General features: G+C 36.6%; 1 protein-coding gene across 1 annotated transcript in view; it reads right to left on the bottom strand.

The window, feature by feature from the left end:
- Positions 1–17,818, bottom strand: part of LOC107745520 (neurogenic locus notch homolog protein 1-like) — a 48,620-nt gene extending 30,802 nt beyond the window's left edge. The window contains exon 1 of the mRNA XM_016559420.1: positions 17,733–17,818. Coding sequence (XP_016414906.1) covers positions 17,733–17,815 — 83 coding nt within the window. The 5' untranslated portion in view covers positions 17,816–17,818. The remainder of the gene's footprint in view (positions 1–17,732) is intronic.
- Between the last annotated feature and the right edge of the window lie 1,893 nt (positions 17,819–19,711).

Below are 19,711 nucleotides of genomic sequence, written 5' to 3' on the forward strand. Positions count from 1 at the left end.
AGTCAAATGTCCATATAGAGCATGTTTACATAGAAAAACAATGGAAAAGCATCACAGTGGAATGCAAAAATGGGTTCTGTATGAACAGCCTCACTGGCTTTAGTTTTACAATAGCAAAATTACATTGCAAAAATGCATGACTGAACCATTATATAATTACGAATATGTAATATAGGTAACATATCAGTTTTCTGAAATATTAAAAAAACAAACAAACAAAAATGCCGGCTCATTATTTCTGCACTTAATTTTACATGTAGATTATCTTTGCCTAACACCTAAATTTCACTTTTAAAAACTGTAATAATTTAATAACAGTTTTAAAATGAATTAATGTTGTGATGCCTAAAAATTCACTTGTAACATTAATAATGATTGATGTTAGTTTTTAGCATTTTATTTTTTAATTATTCAGATAAACTAGTATGTAATTTTAATATTGCCCATTTATCGGTTATCAGCCATAACATGAAAATATCACCTTATCTGTATTGACCAGAATTATAATGTCATGCATCCTAACATATAATGTATGCCTGAGAAACACAGACATACACACAGCAAAGCCAAAAGTGTACGAAATACATATTTTATTGTGATTTGAATATATATATATATATATATATATATTGTGCTTTTCTGAATGTTTAAGGTTTAGATTGTGGTTCACAGGTGTAATCCTGTTTCAAATGGATTTATGAAAGTCAGCCATCCATCAACGGCTCTTAGGGGAAAATTCGAGCACCTCAGCCTTTCTGAATGAATGTGAATTCATTCACTCCAAAGACAAGGCAGTGCCTATACAAAGGTCTTTGAACCCAGGCCTAATATTATCAGGACTTCAAAGCTGTCTTCCTCTACCTCAATGCCTGCTATTCTTCTACAGTACAGAGTCTCCGCAGCATCAATCAGGACCTTGGGAATACAGAGACGGCACAGCGAAAACTTTGTAAAAGAGCTGTACAGACTTTATAACAGGTTTGGCTTGAAAGTAATCTTTTGCCGATTTTACTCAGCAACACAAAAGGGGCCCTCTCTCGACATGACTATGCTGAAATAACCTTTTGCAAAAAGCTAAAGCCATCCAGAGCCTCTGGAATACCGAAGCCATGTTTTTGGCCTCGGGGGGCAGCCGGAATATCTCAACAAATTCCCAGTGCACTGTTCTCTGATCCAAACAGGGCCCCCCTCGGTGGGTTGGATGTTTTTACTGTGTCTCTCCCAGGATTAGGATGGCCAACAGGGGACTGAGAACCAAGCACGACAAAACCATTAAGTGCACGGTGGGAACTGCACTGCTGCCCACAATGCTACCTTTCCTCCCATTGTCCTATGGCCACTCCGGCACATTTCTGGAAGTTCGTTTAGGTTTTTGTGATTATTACACAAACAACACAAACATCTTACGCATCACCAGCACAACAACAAACTCTAAAGTTATGTAAGCGTCACAAATCTTGAAGTTGTAAAAGAGTTCAATAGAAGAGAAAAGGCTTCTAGCCTGTGAAAAAGCTATTCACATTAAAGGGTCATAGCATATATTTTTATTGTTTAATTTTCTTCACTGGGGTCCCTTTATTAAATTTTTGCGCCAAAAAAACAGACAGGACAGGATGGAGGCAGATATGAAGCTTGCAGTGGACTGTAAGAAAGGGGCAGATTTAATCAGACTATATTGCCGTTAACTATAATCAGTGCTGTGTACATTACTTACAAATTGTAGTCCATTATAGATTGCACATTATCATGAAAGTTGTAGTTAGTAACCTAATCTATTAGAGTAGTACACATTTTAAGTTAATTATTCGGTCTACTTTTTGATTACTTTCAGATTACTTTTGACCTAATTTGTTTATCACATAGTTTTGAATTGGAATATTTTGCACCATATTAATATAAAAATAGAAAGAGAAAGAAAATATATTTTATCTTTTATTATCAACAACATGAAGTGCATTAAACAGTCTCCCAGACTGAAGTTTGTGAAGGAACAGCAGGGGGTTTGGGAGCTGATGAAAAGCAAATTAATTAAATCAATAAAATGTAAACTTACAATAAAAAAATAAATACATTTTAAATCAAAACAATACTTGAACATTAGAAATAGAAATATTTTATTTGTTGACCTGCATGTCAGTGTGACCATTAACTGACATCAGATAACCGTGAACATGCAAACGTGTTAAATTACTGAAATATTTACATAAAATCTCATGAAAATATTTTAGAACGAAATAATGTATGAATATATGTAATCATGTCATCTATAAAAAGTAACAGTAATCTAATTATAATCATTTTAAAATGTAGTATATTCTAAGTATTTAATTTTGGAATCTGATTGCATAATCTGGATTACATGTAATCAGTTACTGCCCAGCACTGACTTTAATGAAGTTTGACTTCCCCATCTTTCCATAAAAGCCTCTTTGCAAAATGACAGATACTGTACATAAAATAGTCTGCATTGAATGTGCTGCATAAATGGCAGAATGTGCTGTATAAACTGAATGTTCTGCTTCTTTCATTTATAACTTTTATAATTTCTTATAAATATATATTTTTTTTTATAATTTGGCAGAATTAACTTATGACATATCTTATTTGTTCTCTCATGATATTGTTATTTTTCTCCAAGTCTTTTACAGCTTAGTTTTAATAAATGGTTTTGGACTAGAGAGGAAGTTATGGGTTTTCAAAGTAGGTTTCACAGTTTATCAAGCTCTTGTATCTTGCGAATTGAGATCTGATACAGAAAAATTAGGCCGATTTAACCAAGACAACACATCGCTGTGTGCAATTATGAGCTGGAATAATGCAACAGGGGCCTGTGTCGGCCTTCCAGAAAGGCCTCAGGGAGCAGGTGCGCATGCTAATGAGGGAGCGGCAGCTGCTGGTCACAGCGCACCCGACTCTCTACTCATAAACTCCCCTCACACTTTCCCAAAGAGAATAAGAGGGCCGAGGCATCAGGCAGTTGAATGGTTTGCCCACCACAGAGCAGAGCAGACAAGGCTCCGTGAGCAGGCCCATTGTTCCTGCCGCCATTCAGAGCGGAGCTGACCGCAGTCTGGGTGCCTCTAACCCCTCTGAGTGTGCATTCAGCTGTTAAACCTCCTCTTCTTTCCCCTCCCTTCCATCCCATCCCTCGGTCACCTCTCTATCCCTCTTGTTCTCATCATGGCCTCCCTTTTTAATCTTCCAGCCTTCGCTTCACTTCCTTCCTACTTGGCTGCACTAGAGCTGTAGTCACACGCCTCCACCTATGCCTTTCCCTGCCTCCCGCCTTCTCCTCTCATCTTCAGCAGTTCCTGGTATATCGGGATGATGAGGTCATTTTTGAATCACACATCTCAGCACTGGACTGAAAACAACTCCCTTTACTGTTTTTAAAAGTTACAAAGCTTTATGGGTTCTTTAAAGGGGTCCTATTATGCGTTTTCACTTTTTCAACTTTAGTTAGTATGTAATGTTGCTGTTTGAGCATAAAAAAGATCTGCAAAGTTACAAAGCTCAAAGTCCACTTTAAAAGGAGATATTTTATTTAACTTTGGATGCACAATATATTGGTACAATATATTTGTTATCAGACAGTATTAAATATATTTAATTTATCAGTATCAGGTTATTGGATATTTAATTAATTTCCCTATTTTTACATTTTGATTAAGTGAGCATTAGTTAACAGCAACGTTAAAGTTAATCTAGTATATCACTGTTGAATGAAATCTTTAGTAAGTAAAAATAAATATCCATTTTTCATACTATACATTATAATGGTGTGATGCCTAAATTCACTTCAGTGTTTTATTTTTAATTGATTAACACAAAATAGAAAACGATTTTAATAGTGACCATTTAGCCATTTTCAGCCATAGCCAGAAAATATTTACTGATATCAACCAGAATTTCAATAGCGTTGCCTCCCTAATATTTACTAAAAATTCACAAATATATTTGAATATGTGTCAGTTGATACTGGCACTGACACAACATGTATTTATTGGCAAGCAGGCACAGTAACCATCTGATGCTGGTAAGCTCAAAATGACCTAATATTAGCTAATTAATTGATGTAGACATTAGACAATATAACAATCTGTAATTTTTGAAATTACATGAAATAACTATGTACAGTAGAGCAACAGTCTATTAGATTTTTACTTTTCCTGAAGAAATTGTGAGTGATGCCCATGTAAAAGTCACTTGTTTGTTTTACTAGGGTGTTGCTGGTGGTTGCCAGGGGCTATGCAGTTGCTAGTTTTTTTTTTTATTATTATTATTGTGTGGTTGACAAAAATCAGCACATCTCTTCTCAACCATCAACACTATTTTCATTGGCAGATTTAATATTTGGAGTTAGTGGTTACTATGTTTGGGGTAGAGATGCTTGCCATTAATACAATAATTAATAACGAATAACTACATACACTTTTTTGCCAGAATTAAAGGTAACACTTCAGATTAGGGAACACTATTCACTATTAACTGGTTGCTTATTAAAATGTATATTACTAGCATACTGGCTGTTTAATACTACTCACAAAGCACATATTAATGCATGTCCATATTCTATATTCCTTAACCCTACCCAACACCTAAACATAACTGCTACAACATCTACCTTACTTACTATCAATAAGCAGCAAATTAGGAGTTTAATGAGGGAAAACTCTTAGTTAATGAATATGTGTTCCCTAATCTAGTGTTACCTATTTAAACATCTGTCTAGCCCATACTGTATATTATGTGGAATGAAAAAAAACTTTCCAAACACTTTCAGTAGTACTCAGCAGTCTGACAAGACTAGTTCACTAAAAGCCCAAATTCTTTTGTTGTTCTTCAATTTAATTTCCCAAAACTAGTCTGGTAGGATATCATGATGGATAGACCTTTGACTCACAAGCTTTTTGAGAAAAACGATATGAACCTGGTTTAAGGGGTTGTTGTATTGCCTGTGGGGAGGAGCCTGTGGCCTTGCTGGAATGTAACCGTTTACATTAAAAAATTCACCCCATTGTGTGTCCCCATCCCTGACAGCACTCCTCAATGGAGAGGCCTGGCAGCCGCACTTAACGGCACCCTGCGGAAAATCACACCACCTTTGAAAGTCTACTAGACCTGCCCGTCCTGGCAAACAGTCCCACTTCTGGAGAGGGTAAATACATAGGGCACTTAGTCAGCCTTGGCGCCTGCTAGTAAAGCACACATTAGGGAATTATGGTGAGTACACTGAGGACCTCAGTAGGAAACCCTGCCAGTTTGCTCTTTAACTTGGCAAATGCTTGTCACATTAGCAATCAAGCTACTTAAAGTGGCATAAGGCCACGAAAAAGTAGCCTACTAAGATAAAAACACATTAAAGAGGACAAAAGCATTGAGACTGGGTCTGTTTTTCTTATGTTCTCCCTTATTTATTAGTTTTAAAAGCTTTTAAAGGAATATTCTTTCTCCATAGAGGCATAAGTTCCTCCAATGAATGCTTTTCTCTTTTGTTTTAACAAACTGAGGGACACATCAAAATTATTTTCAATGGTAATAATTAACAGCATTTACACTGTAAAAACTTATTTTTGAAAGGTTTTAAATAAAATACTGAAGTTCGTTTTACTGTTTGTCTTTATACTTCAAAATGTCAATGTGTTACTTGCTGTTCCTTTTTTATTAAATGGGAAATTTATTTGCAATCTCTGAGTGAAAATTGTTTCTACACCAATTTTTTTTAGTGTAGTGTTCAAATGTATGATATTAAAAAATGTACAATGTGATGATTTAAAAGTGTATTTAACTTTCACATCTCAAATCTCTTTCTCAAACTTGTTTTGCTTTGCCTATGAAACAGAATCAGTGCATTTCTTCATACTTAATGAAAGCCAGATTTATAATTATACATTTGAAAAACTGCAGCATTCCCCAAATCTTTCTAACCTTACTTTAAAAAAATCTGTTTACAAATCTCCATCCTTAACGCAGACAGAAAAAAAACATAAAAATAAATCACAGGTTCTGTTTGTGTTTGATTCTGTGACCAGAGAATGACCCCGTACTGTTATTCTACCTTCACTGTCCTCTCAGAAATACCTTTGTCCTCTGGAAAGTGACGTGATTCATTCTGTGGCCACCAGTAGCCCATGACAACAGGGTTTTACTAGTGCTGCGATGCTCGTCCAGGCCAGAGCAGATGTTTTGTTGACACCTGACCCTCAGCCAGATGAAACAAGGGGTTTCCACCCACTGCGCTCCAATCTTCCATCTGCCATTGAAAGGTCACAAAGTGAAGAGGGTTGTCTCTCACAACAAAAAGGTTAAAGTCTAACTTGGAAGCCCTTTCATGGTTGAACTACAGGAATAAGACTGAATACAGAATACTGTAAATATTGACTGTAAAGACATTAAATGAATGTCCAAAACAGCACTGTGTTGTTTGGACATCATACTACAAGTGTAATTAAAAGATATTTTAATGCAAGCTCTATCAACAGTGTTTGTGCATAATGTCGACTTCATTCCTCATTTATTTTTCCTTCTTTATTACAAAAAGCAAATATCACAGTTACCGTAAGGCAACTAGAAATGTATCTAGTATTTTTGTTAAAACACTTACATGAATTCTTGCATAATTGTTTATTATTTAAGCTGATGTCAGGATCATGGACCTGTTTTGTTATGTTTTGCCCGTTTCTGTTCCTGTGTTCCCTTATTTGGTCATGTTCCTGTCCTTGTTTAGTTAATTAGTCATTCTGTGCACCTGTGTTTGGTAATTGTCCTGTGTTTATAAGTTCTTGTCTGTGCATTTCTCCTCTGTCGGGTCTACTTGTTGGATGTTGTGTGTTTCCCGTGTTCCTGTTGTGGATTATCCCCTGTGATTCCTGGATTAAAGACTTTTGCTTGTACTCCACGTTTCTCTCTCGTTCCTCCCACAGCAAATCGTGACCGCTGACAATTGGGGTGGGAATGATGCTTTGCTGTTCTCTATATAAAGACATTTTCTTTCATTTTAAAAGGACACAAAAGCACCATAAATATATAATATATAAAGTTAATCCATATTACTCCTGTGCTAGATTCCATGTCTATTTGAAGTTGATACAATTTTTGGTAGTGTTCAAATGTATGATATTAAAAAATGTACAATGTGATGATTTAAAAGTGTATTTAACTTTCACATCTCAAATCTCTTTCTCAAACTTGTTTTGCTTTGCCTATGAAACAGAATCAGTGCATTTCTTCATACTTAATGAAAGCCAGATTTATAATTATACATTTGAAAAACTGCAGCATTCCCCAAATCTTTCTAACCTTACTTTAAAAAAATCTGTTTACAAATCTCCATCCTTAACGCAGACAGAAAAAACCCATAAAAATAAATCACAGGTTCTGTTTGTGTTTGATTCTGTGACCAGAGAATGACCCCGTACTGTTATTCTACCTTCACTGTCCTCTCAGAAATACCTTTGTCCTCTGGAAAGTGACGTGATTCATTCTGTGGCCACCAGTAGCCCATGACAACAGGGTTTTACTAGTGCTGCGATGCTCGTCCAGGCCAGAGCAGATGTTTTGTTGACACCTGACCCTCAGCCAGATGAAACAAGGGGTTTCCACCCACTGCGCTCCAATCTTCCATCTGCCATTGAAAGGTCACAAAGTGAAGAGGGTTGTCTCTCACAACAAAAAGGTTAAAGTCTAACTTGGAAGCCCTTTCATGGTTGAACTACAGGAATAAGACTGAATACAGAATACTGTAAATAAATATTGACTAGACATTAAATGAATGTCCAAAACAGCACTGTGTTGTTTGGACATCATACTACAAGTGTAATTAAAGGATATTTTAATGCAAGCTCTATCAACAGTGTTTGTGCATAATGTCGACTTCATTCCTCATTTATTTTTCCTTCATTACAAAAAGCAAATATCACAGTTACCGTAAGGCAACTAGAAATGTATCTAGTATTTTTGTTAAAACACTTACATGAATTCTTGCATAATTGTTTATTATTTAAGCTGATGTCAGGATCATGGACCTGTTTTGTTATGTTTTGCCCGTTTCTGTTCCTGTGTTCCCTTATTTGGTCATGTTCCTGTCCTTGTTTAGTTAATTAGTCATTCTGTGCACCTGTGTTTGGTAATTGTCCTGTGTTTATAAGTTCTTGTCTGTGCATTTCTCCTCTGTCGGGTCTACTTGTTGGATGTTGTGTGTTTCCCGTGTTCCTGTTGTGGATTATCCCCTGTGATTCCTGGATTAAAGACTTTTGCTTGTACTCCACGTTTCTCTCTCGTTCCTCCCACAGCAAATCGTGACCGCTGACAATTGGGGTGGGAATGATGCTTTGCTGTTCTCTATATAAAGACATTTTCTTTCATTTTAAAAGGACACAAAAGCACCATAAATATATAATATATAAAGTTAATCCATATTACTCCTGTGCTAGATTCCATGTCTATTTGAAGTTGATACAATTTTTGTACAATTTTACAAAAATTAGATACGTTATTTACAGAATTTTAACGTTGGCCCTAGCTCATATAGCCATGTAAAATAGTCATGATCCAGTTCACAAAACTGGCCTGAATGATTCTTTCATAAATCAGACTGATCCGGTTGCAGAGCTTCTCAAGTTAACAGCTCACTGGAGGGGAAGATTATCTGTAACAATTTAAAGTTCTGTCTGTTTCTAACGCAAAGCTATCATATGACTTCAGAAGACTACACAAGCTGTCTGGACCCTTCTATGATACATTTCATGTCTATTTGAAGTTGATACAATTTTTGCACAATTTTACAAAAATTAGATACGTTATTTACAGAATTTTAACGTTGGCCCTAGCTCATAGCCATGTAAAATAGTCATGATCCAGTTCACAAAACTGGCCTGAATGATTCTTTCATAAATCAGACTGATCCGGTTGCAGAGCTTCTCAAGTTAACAGCTCACTGGAGGGGAAGATTATCTGTAACAATTTAAAGTTCTGTCTGTTTCTAACGCAAAGCTATCATATGACTTCAGAAGACTACACAAGCTGTCTGGACCCTTCTATGATACATTTATGGTGCTTTTGTGTCCTTTTAGAACCAGTACATTATAAGTCATTTTAAACTGATTTAAACTATATTTACTTTTTTATATTTGACCTATTCTTTAATATTATGTTTATTGTAATATTTAATGCCATGTTTACTTGCATTGTAAGTACCTTACTAACTTTGATTTTGCTTTTTTATTACAAAAAAAACAAAAACAAATTGAAATTACTTTGTTTCTCAGCATTATGCCTCGGATACCTTTAATAGAGCTTAGCTTGTAAGAAACCCAGAACATGCCGTTGTTTGTGTAATGGCAGCCTGTAAGATATTTTTTAGGAAGGTCGTTGCACCACTAGCCTGTTTTGTCCCCTTTGGGCAGTGCAACAATAACACAAAATCTACTCTCTTTTAAACCCTAATTTCCTGTAGTCATGAGTTTAACTCTAAGGAGTCTTTGGGACTTGTCTGTTCTTTATGAAACAACGGCATCACTGTCATCACTGGAGGAGACCTGATCCTCTAGGCCCACGTCTGTTAGTGTTCATTATGTCTGTGTTTATTTGTCCCTAGTACTGAGGGACACTATGGGAACGACAGTTCCACTGAGGGACAGGGAGCAGCCATTAACTGACCCAATACTTTTCTAATGAGTGTTGCTCCTGGTGGTTTTATGAGGCTAGGGACTGGGTTACTGTTTTCAGATGTCCTTCACAGCACTAAGTAGTAATTTTGAGCAGAATGATGCAAGACATTTAACAGGACGAGGATTTATTTATTAAAATATCCTTGTCAACCCCTCTGACAGTGTGACAATGTGAGAGGAAACTTTCAAACATCTGCCACTGCCAGGGATGAATAGAAAAACCACAGGCATTAGCGGGTATTATACTGTAAGTAGCAGCCATTGTACACGGTGAATTATTTACCTTGATACTGATCACTTGTAATGCTGTGTTCCACAGGCAGATGGTTCAGGTCAAAAGCATCAAACAAAAACAACACACGCCTGGTGTGTTTTGCAGCATTTTTTTTGTACTTGGCCAGCTGTACATACAGAACACAATCTTGCAATAATAGAATGTACAATCAAAGTTTGCTGAATTCCTGAAAGAAATAAGGCAGAAAGAGACTATAAGAGACTACAACTTCTCTTCTTTTGGCCCTGGTGTCCATTTCCTGTATCTAAATGCAGCAAGGAACTCAGAGGAACTCATCTCTAGAAAAGCAAACAGAGCTTTTATTGAAACTGTCCCGCACAAACAAGTGGTCATTGTGGATTCCTGCATTAGACACACCACACATGGCCCAGGGTGTAGAATACAATCATTTTGGCTGAAATTTACAAATTTGGGATCATAAATATACAGAGGGGTGACACTTTGTACTAATACAAATGCAAATTAAAGGGGTCATATGACGTTGCTAAAAAAAACATTATTTTGTGTATTTGGTGTAATGCAATCCCATAGGAAAGAAAAATCAAAAGTCAAATCTCTTTAACATCTCAAATATTTCTCCTAGACAGAAATGAGGTTACTTTAACGGGATAGTTCACCCAAAAATGAAAATTTGATGTTTATCTGCTTACCCCCAGGGCATCCAAGATGTAGGTGACTTTGTTTCTTCAGTAGAACACAAACGAAGATTTTTAACTCAAACCGTTGCAGTCTGTCAGTCTTATAATGGAAGTGAATGGGAATCACGGCTTTGAGAGTAAAAAAAACAACATACACAAACAAAACCAAATTAAACCCTGCAGCTCGTGACACGAAACGATTGGTTTGTGCCAGAAACCGAACAGTATTTATATCATTTCTGAGCAAAGTGTATGATGTTGTTGAGATCTCTTCTAAACTTTAGAGGAGACAAATGCGAGAGATCCAGAGCCTCTAGCTAAGGAGAAATATCTGAGCACAGTGTGTGATTTTGTTGTGATCTCTTCTGAGGCTTTAAAGGAGACAAAGGTGAGAGATCCAGAGTCTTTAGTGTAGGAGAAAAATCTGAGCACAGTGTGTGATGATGATGAGATCTTGTTTGAAACATTGGAGGAGACAAATATGAGACCAAACGAGTCTTTAGACTAGGAGAAATGTCTGAGCACAGTGTGTGATGCTGTTGAGATCTCTTCTAAAACTTTAAAGGAGACAATTATCAGACCACCAGAGTCTTTAGACTAGGAGAAATGTCTGAGCACAGTGTGTGATGTTGTTGAGATCTCTTCTAAAGCTTTAAAGGAGACCATTGTGACAGTGTTAGAGTTTTTGTCTCAGGAGACAAGTTTGAGAAGCAGGAGATTCAAGCAAAAGTTTCCATTGAATCTTAAAGTAACCTAATTTCTGTCTAGGAGAAATATATTTGAAATGTTAAAGAGATCTGGTGGTGTATATACAATGCTGGACATTGAAGATAAATTTAAACATTTAAACTAGTAACCCTTGATATTCTGAAATGTTTAATGCTATTTAAATGATAGTTTTAGTATTTGCAATATTAGTAAAAGTTTAACGTTTCTCCTAAAATAAAACTGAAGACATCTTAAGACAAAGCTGATATCTCAATAAGACATATAAGAGAATCATTCCTTAGTATCCTGAGTGTGAAGTAACCTCTGTCAGAGCCATAGCCTTGTGGGCAGCACATCGACGTGAAGCACAACTGCACCTGACAGCATGGGTTCGAATCCCAACTAAAGGTATTTTCCTACTCCTGTTCAATTCTCACCTGTCCAATTGTTTTCTGTCTCTACTCCTACTGTCCTGACCATTAAAGGTGAAAAATCCCATTGCAATAAAAAAAAGCAACAGCAACATCTGAGCAGTAAAACATTTTTGTAATGGAGTCTTGCAAGAGATTACAGCAAGACAATAAAGAGATCTCCCATGTTTCTCACACGTTTCTCTCCCATTGTCATTTTGGATTTCTTTCTTTCAGAACTTTCTCATGTCTCATGTCTTAGAATCACAACTAAGTCTCCTGAGGTTAGAAAGAGCAACCACTGAGCAATAAAATATTCCTATAATGGAGTCTTGATAGAGATTGCAGCAAGACAATAAAGAGATATTCTATGTTTCTTCCACCACATTCTCAGTTTTGACTCTTTTTTTCTCAAATATCTGTCATGTCTCATTTTTTTCTACTTCTATTTCTCCTAAGGAATTTTAGGAGAAACATCTGAAATGCTGTTGGTACTAAAATGAGAGATAGTCTCCTGAGCTTAGGAAAAGCAACCACTGAGCAATAAATTTTTCCTATGGGATGTGTTTACACAGTTTAAGGTTCAAAAACACATTATTTTTCACATACTGTACATTATTGCTGCTCCTCTATGCCCTGCCTTTCTGAAACGCATTGATTTTTACAAAGCTCATCGTTCTGAAAAGCGCGGTGTGCTCTGATTGGCTATCTATCTAGTGCGTTGTGATTGGCCGAATACCTGAAGCGTGTGACAGAAAATGTTATGCCCCTTACCAGGTTCAGGAAACTTTCCTCCGTAAAATGCGCTGCACACACTCGAATATTTGGGTTGTACTGTTCTGGAACAGTGTTGTAAACAAAACTTAACTAGTGATTGTGTCCTCTTTTGGAAGGCCAAACAAAGTAGTTTGGCTTTCGCAACGAAACACACAGCGTCTCCATGACATGGCGGCGGCGGCAACAATACTACAGCGAGAATCAAAGTTACGCCTTCTTTCTTTGCGTGAACATTTGGGCGGCGTTATGCAAATCTTCCCCGAGGCGTTTTAGGAGGGCGTGGCTGAGCGTTAGGGCTGCACGATAAATCGCATGCGATATTTAATGCGCATCTTGTTAGTAAAGCCGGTTCTGTAATCAGCGGTAAATCTCCATCACGTGCGTGCTTTCACATGGAGCAGCATTTACTACACAGAGCCGTTGTTCACTGACAAGCTGCGCTAAACTATGTTCATATATGATGATAAAGAATATCTCTTTGGGTTTGAGACTTTAATCTTTGCGACTTTACGGATCTTCTGTATGCACAAACAGCTTTTAACACTCCAAAGACAAAAGAAAACATGAAATTGCATCATGACCCTTTTAAAATGTATCGTGCATATACTACTAAATATATCATTTGATATTTATCTCAAATTCTTATAACAATAACAAATTATTTTTACTGACATAGCCATTTTTTAAATAAATTATTACTTTTATCCATGAAGGATGCATTAAATTGATCAAAAGTGACGGCAAAGACATTTATAATGTTACAGAAAATTTATATTTCAAATATAACTGTTTCCACAAAAACATTAAGCAGCAACTGTTTTAAATAATGAGAATAATAAGAAACGGTTTATTTATATTGTAGTAATATTTCACAATATCACTGTTTTCACAGTATCTTTGATCAAATAAATGCAGACTTGATTAGCATAACCCAGAAGATCCTAGAAATGACACTAGCAACTGCCTAGCAGCATCCTGACAGCCACTCAGAACACCTTAGTAACCGTTTAGAAACACTCACTTTAGCAACCATGTAGAAAATAATGAAGAAATGTTGCAGAAAAGTTACTGCAAGTTTTGAAAAGTCTTGTTGAAAAACAGTTATGAATGAGGATGTCAAAAACATTGTCCATGCTTAGCAACAGTTGACTTAGTCCATATACCGTATTGTCCCGAATATAAGACGATATTTTTTTCTTGGAAATACATCTGAAAAAACACGGTCGTCTTATATTCAGGGTCTAGACTTTATGTCAATAATACACCCACAACACTAGGTGGCGCCAAATACGCATAAAACGAGTGTGCCATGAAATACGTAATGTAATGCGTGTTGTAAATATCGCGAGTAAAAACAAAAGAGAAAGAAAACCTTACAGCTGCAGGTCGCCACCCAAGATGTTATAATCCCAAACTACAAACACTAGAACTGCAATTGTGTAAATAAGCTCCAAGTGTGAAATGAATTATTAGATTGATACATGTTAGTAATGAATTAAAACAAGGTGTATCCCACATCAGGCTTTTTCGCTCCTGTGTTCAAATCTTTATGACTCTATTGGGACCCAATCGGAAGACACTGAGCTCTTTTTGCACATTGCATCAACGGCCGCCCATCAAAGACTTAGGCGGAAGGTCTCAAAGTTCACATGTGAACTTGTCCTCATCTCCCTCCAGTCTTGCATCTCTCATCTCCTTGTCGAACACTAATCCTTTTGATTCAAATCTGCCGTCCCTCATACATACAAGGGATTCAGATGTGGAAGCTGGTTTGTATTACTGTCAGTTGGACTTCTGGCCTTGCCAAAGCATCAAAGATAACAACTCACTCACTCCTTTACGAGTCTGTCATAGTGCCAGATTTGAGTGTTTGGCATTCCTGGCATGGAATGTCAAGTAGAACGAACACATCTTCCCAAAACAATATAAGACTAGCTGAACAGCACTTGATTTAAAATGATCTACCTGCAGTCACACTTTATATGTTTCTTTAGAGATTACTCTTAATGTGGCACATTAAATTACTGCACTGTAATAAAATGGTTTGTCAATTAATCTAATGTACTTCATATTTTAACTTATTTTAATCAAGTAAAAAAAAGTAATATGACTGACTCAACCTGACTAAATTAAACCAAAAAAGTATTTTTAAGGTTCAGATTTTTAAAAATAAAATAAGTAATAAAATTAAATAAACTTGCACATTTTCACTTTTTATAATGTGTTTGTTTTTACTTATTTTCTTGCTTTACCTTTTGTCTGGATAAATCTACATGAACTAAACCTTTTAATAATTTTCATCATCAAAAACAAGTGTGTTTTAGGAGCCCATGCACAGTTAACATATTTGGTCAGGTAACACAAAATGTGTCTCTTATGGAACAGTTAACTAGCTTTATGTAGGTAAATATTATGTAATACATATTTAAACATTACTAATACTATTATTCATAATTACAAATAATTAATGTGAACTTTTTATATTATTTAGAAATGTTACTCAATATGACTGACTCAACTGAACCTACATTCAGTCATGTTTAAGAACATGTTTTGAAGAATATTTCAACTCTAATGAAGTCAATAGGGGTGCAAACCCCATTAACTTTCATTTACGAACAAAAAAACACTGAGACATGTTTCAAAATATCTTCTTTTGTGCTCCACAGAAGAAAAAGTCATACAGGTTTGGAGCAACATGAGGGGGAATAAATAACGACAGAACTGAATTTGTTGGGAGAACTATCTCTTTAAGGAAACAACTGCACATTTTCACTATTTACAGTGTGTTGACTAAAAGCACAAAGTATGTCACAAAGCATTTGAGGCATTCACAATTAGGGATGCAACAATTATAGCTTTTGTTGGTGCAGTTATTGTCTGAGGAATAATCACGGTTTTACGATTATGGCGATTATTATGCATTTATTCATTTCACAACATTACTAATCAAATCACATGAACACTCTTTAGATATTAAAGTGTAATTTTTTTGCTGGCTTTTGAAACAGAAATAACACAGTAACCAACAATACAGCACAAAATAATAATAAACAAAAGACAAACATATTTATTCATTTCACAACATTACTAATCAAATCACATGAACACTCTTTAGATATTAAAGTGTTATTTTTTTGCTGGCTTTTGAAACAGAAATAACACAGTAACCAACAATACAGCACAAAATAATAATGGATAGTAAATAACAAATTTAATGAAGTATTATGAATATATATTAACTTTATCCCACATGGGAAACTGTTATTATGATGGAAATAAACTGAAATATTATTGTAATCAACTGTCATCCATACACATTTATTTTAATAATCTTTATAATAATTCATATGATTTTACATGTGGCTAGGGATATGCCGGAATCAAATTTTCATGTTGCGATTAATTGCTAATGCTTTTATCACGGTATGCGGTATTATCACGATATTGAAATCTAGTTTAAAAAAGTGCTGTGATAATACAGTATAACAGGTTTAATAACATTTTTCTTATAACAAAAATAACTGAAGATTTAAATGCAATAAAGCAATACAGAAAAATTTATAAAGTTAAAAGTTTTACACAGATTAAAGTGCAAAAGAACTATAAAGACCAATAGGTATCACTTTACAATAAGACCTCATTAGTTAACCTTAGTTAATGCATTAACATTCACAATGAGCAATAGCTACATTTGCTACAGAAGTTATTAATCTTTGTTAAAAAAATACAAGTCCCTCCGTGTCTCTGATAAGCACGTCATTTTAAGCTGGTGCACCTTTAGTGTAACTTTGTTTCCATTTTGCACAAGCTGCAACAGTTCCATTCCGTGTAACAGAAACACTCGGTTTAGCAGAACCTTTACGATTAATTAACCGTGACGTTTTAAAGCGCGGTTAATCGCGAAACCGGTTAATCGCTGCATCCCTATTCACAATGGACGCATTTGATTAGAGGGACAGGGTGGCCAAAACTCACCTACGAACTCACTTTTTGTCAAAGTTTGTCAGACATGTTGCAGGACCACCAGTTTGCATTTGTTTGTCCACCAGTTGCATTTGAACAATAGATAAATGGTACTAGACATAGTAATGTGCCATCCTGAGCCGGAGAGCGGCCTTCGTTTGTATCTCCATGTTTAATTAGAGGAGTCTGAGTATGATAGGGCACAATGGTGGCTTTGTGGCCCGACTGAGGCAGGGAGGCTGCCAGACAGAATTAAGATGTGGCCCACCGCCAGCGCTGCTCCATGTGCTCGCAGTCTACTGAGGGAGGCCAAAAACAGAGCCGCCACCATCCCGCTTCAAATGAGCCCTGCCAGTGTGCTCCTCCATAGCCACCCTGATAAACTCATTGATAGCCGGAGAAAGACAATGCAACCCTGGCCAAATGCTTGCAACCCAATCCCGCATTCACATCAATGCTGAAGTAAAAAGCACAGAAGGCCAAAGAGAGTTAACCCTATTAGAAAATCAACCAACACAATTAGAGTAAAGAAGCAGTCAACCATCGTGTTTGGGCACAGTAGAGAAATGAGAGTTATGTGATGCTATGTGCACTGAGGCAACCTGTTTGCTCTTGATTTTCCACTGGTGCAATGCTACCAATTATGAAAACATCCAGTCCAATTACACTCTACTGCCATCTGTCCTTCTAATGTAAATCACAGAGAGTGAATGGGCATTCAAAATAGGACAAAACACCCGCACAGGGGCAGGGCGTGCAGGGAGGTGGGGCCTCAGGCATTCTGGGAAGCCTCAAACAGATTAGTCACACAGAATTAATCTAGACTGGAGAACAATGGTCGCCGAGCTTCTGGCAAACCCCAGCTGTCGTTCCATAAAAGAAAAGCGAAATACGATTTAGGGCTCCGGGTGTCTCCAAGACTTGGGCTGGAGAAGTGGCCCGTACTCACGACCAACCGGAGGGGGGTGATGCCCTAGACCCTCTTCATCAGAGGTTGTGTATGTCGTTCATTAGCTGAGGCCATGTTCTTCAAGGAGAGAAGCACACTTAGCTTTTATTTGCAAGGTTGGGATTCAAATTGATCGCATGTGTTCTAGTATGCAACAGTTTTTATACTGCATTGCTGAAAATTGTAAACTTTTGGAACCGGATCACAAAGAAATCTCATATCAGTGATGTGTGCAATTCAGAAACATTGTGTTAAATTCCTCCAGGGTATTGACATGGTTCAGAAACAGCAATTATATATGTTTGAGTTCTAATTACTTACCTGCATTCTCCTCTCCCATCTGCAGTAGGTTCACATGTACCACCGTTTTGGCATTTTTCTGAACATTCCAGGCCTAGAAACATAGGAAACAGGGTAATACATTTCTACTGAGTGTTGCATAATTTGATCCCATCTCAAAACTAATATATATTGCCAATTTTTTAAGACAAGATTTTTTTTAAATATTAATGATAATAATATTACACGTTCTTAACTTTTCAATTTGGTTCCAAACTGTGCAAAAGTTGGTAAGATACTGAGCAGAACCCAGAAAGAAAGTGTGACTCCTAACACCTTAAAGTGATGTTTGTGGACAGAGGGACTTGACAGCACACTGCTGTGAGCATTCTTCATTCTGCAGCTGTTCTGGGGAATGTACTATGGCAAGCTCTTTTAACATGTATTCCTTAAAACCAATTAATATCTGTTATGTTACTTTTACTTATTGTCTATACTGGTACTTATATTTAATTACTAGTAAGCAATCCAAAGTGACTAGTATATATTTTTTTTATTTCACTAATACCTATTCATTATATGCTATAGTACATTTTACAATAGTGACTGTCTATTTCATTAGCCAGTAGAACTATTTATTATCTTAATAGCTAAATTTTGTTTTTTTTACATGTCACATACAATGCCTAATCAGGACTTATTATGAAAAAAAAAAAATACTTGTAATAATTAGAGCCCGACCGATATATCGTTTAGCCGACATTATTGGACGATATAAGCCTGTCGCCGATATATCGTATCGGCGAATATGCCGTCGATATAAAATTTTTTTTTTACAGAACATATAACGCAGATTAAATTCTTCTGAATGGTGTAATTACTTAGTTTGTTCAGTCCGTTGTTTGCTACTGGTGACCCAGGTCAGTGTAGTGTAGAGATGCGCGGATGAGCTCAAACTTCACCCGAGTCCGCTGCTTCAAATTATCCGCCCGCCACCCACCCCCACCTATTTGATCGTCACATTACAATGATTCTAATTCTTAGTTTTGCATGATGATATGATAAATGGATGGCTCATTTTTAACAGCAGGTTCAGTGACGTTAGAGACTAGAGCTGATCTGCGCATCATGGCACGCGTCTGCGGCACATTAAAGCCTGTGTAACGGCCACCGGAGCTGATCACGGCTGGACTGGTGCTTATACCGGCCGCACCGCGGCCCAGAACTCATGCTTATCACATCGGTCACATCACATCGTGCAGCGCGCGTCCGGTGTATTTTGTCTTCACTGGATGCAGTAAACTGATGCCTCGTTCTATTTATGACGTGCTGACACAAAGTTCAAATGATTTTCAATGGTCGCTTTGTCACGTCCTGTTGCGGCGCGGACACGGTGTCAGCATAGTTTGTCAGTACAGTCAGTAACGTAGCAGATTGAAAAGTTAGTATCTTTCTGCAGTCCAATAGACGGAAGTGTGGGGGTGGCTTGAGTCTGTTGAATGGTGATTTAACGCTACGTTGTCACCTAGATTCTATATACAGTACCAGTCAAAAGTTTGAACATACGAATAGGAAGTGTGTCCAAACTTTTGACTATACTTTACTATAATATAGCCTACACATAAAGAATATCGGCCGATATGTTGGTATCTGTCTTTTTTTACTCCCTAATATCGGCATCGGCCCCCAAAAAAAACATATTGGTCAGGCTCTAGTAATCATTGGAATATACTAATTCTAATAAATACATGAGTACTAGGGGAGCTTAAAAAAATACTGCAATTTGAATAGTTACTAGAATAAAAGAGGTGCCAGCAACAATTGGAATGCATACTAGTCAGAGTTGAATAGATGTGAGTAAAAATTAAATGGGTACTTGTCACTATTTGGTAAGTGACTAAATGAATAGAATACTTTTGAGAAACTCAACTGTCGGAGTCTGTCACCAGTGGAATACATATCAATACTTACTAAATAAATTGCAGAAGACACTACTCACTATTAGATTACTTAAAAATAAG

This window comes from Sinocyclocheilus rhinocerous, unplaced genomic scaffold (assembly GCF_001515625.1).
Source record: "Sinocyclocheilus rhinocerous isolate Xijiao unplaced genomic scaffold, SAMN03320098_v1.1 scaffold4207, whole genome shotgun sequence".
NCBI lineage: Eukaryota > Metazoa > Chordata > Actinopteri > Cypriniformes > Cyprinidae > Sinocyclocheilus > Sinocyclocheilus rhinocerous.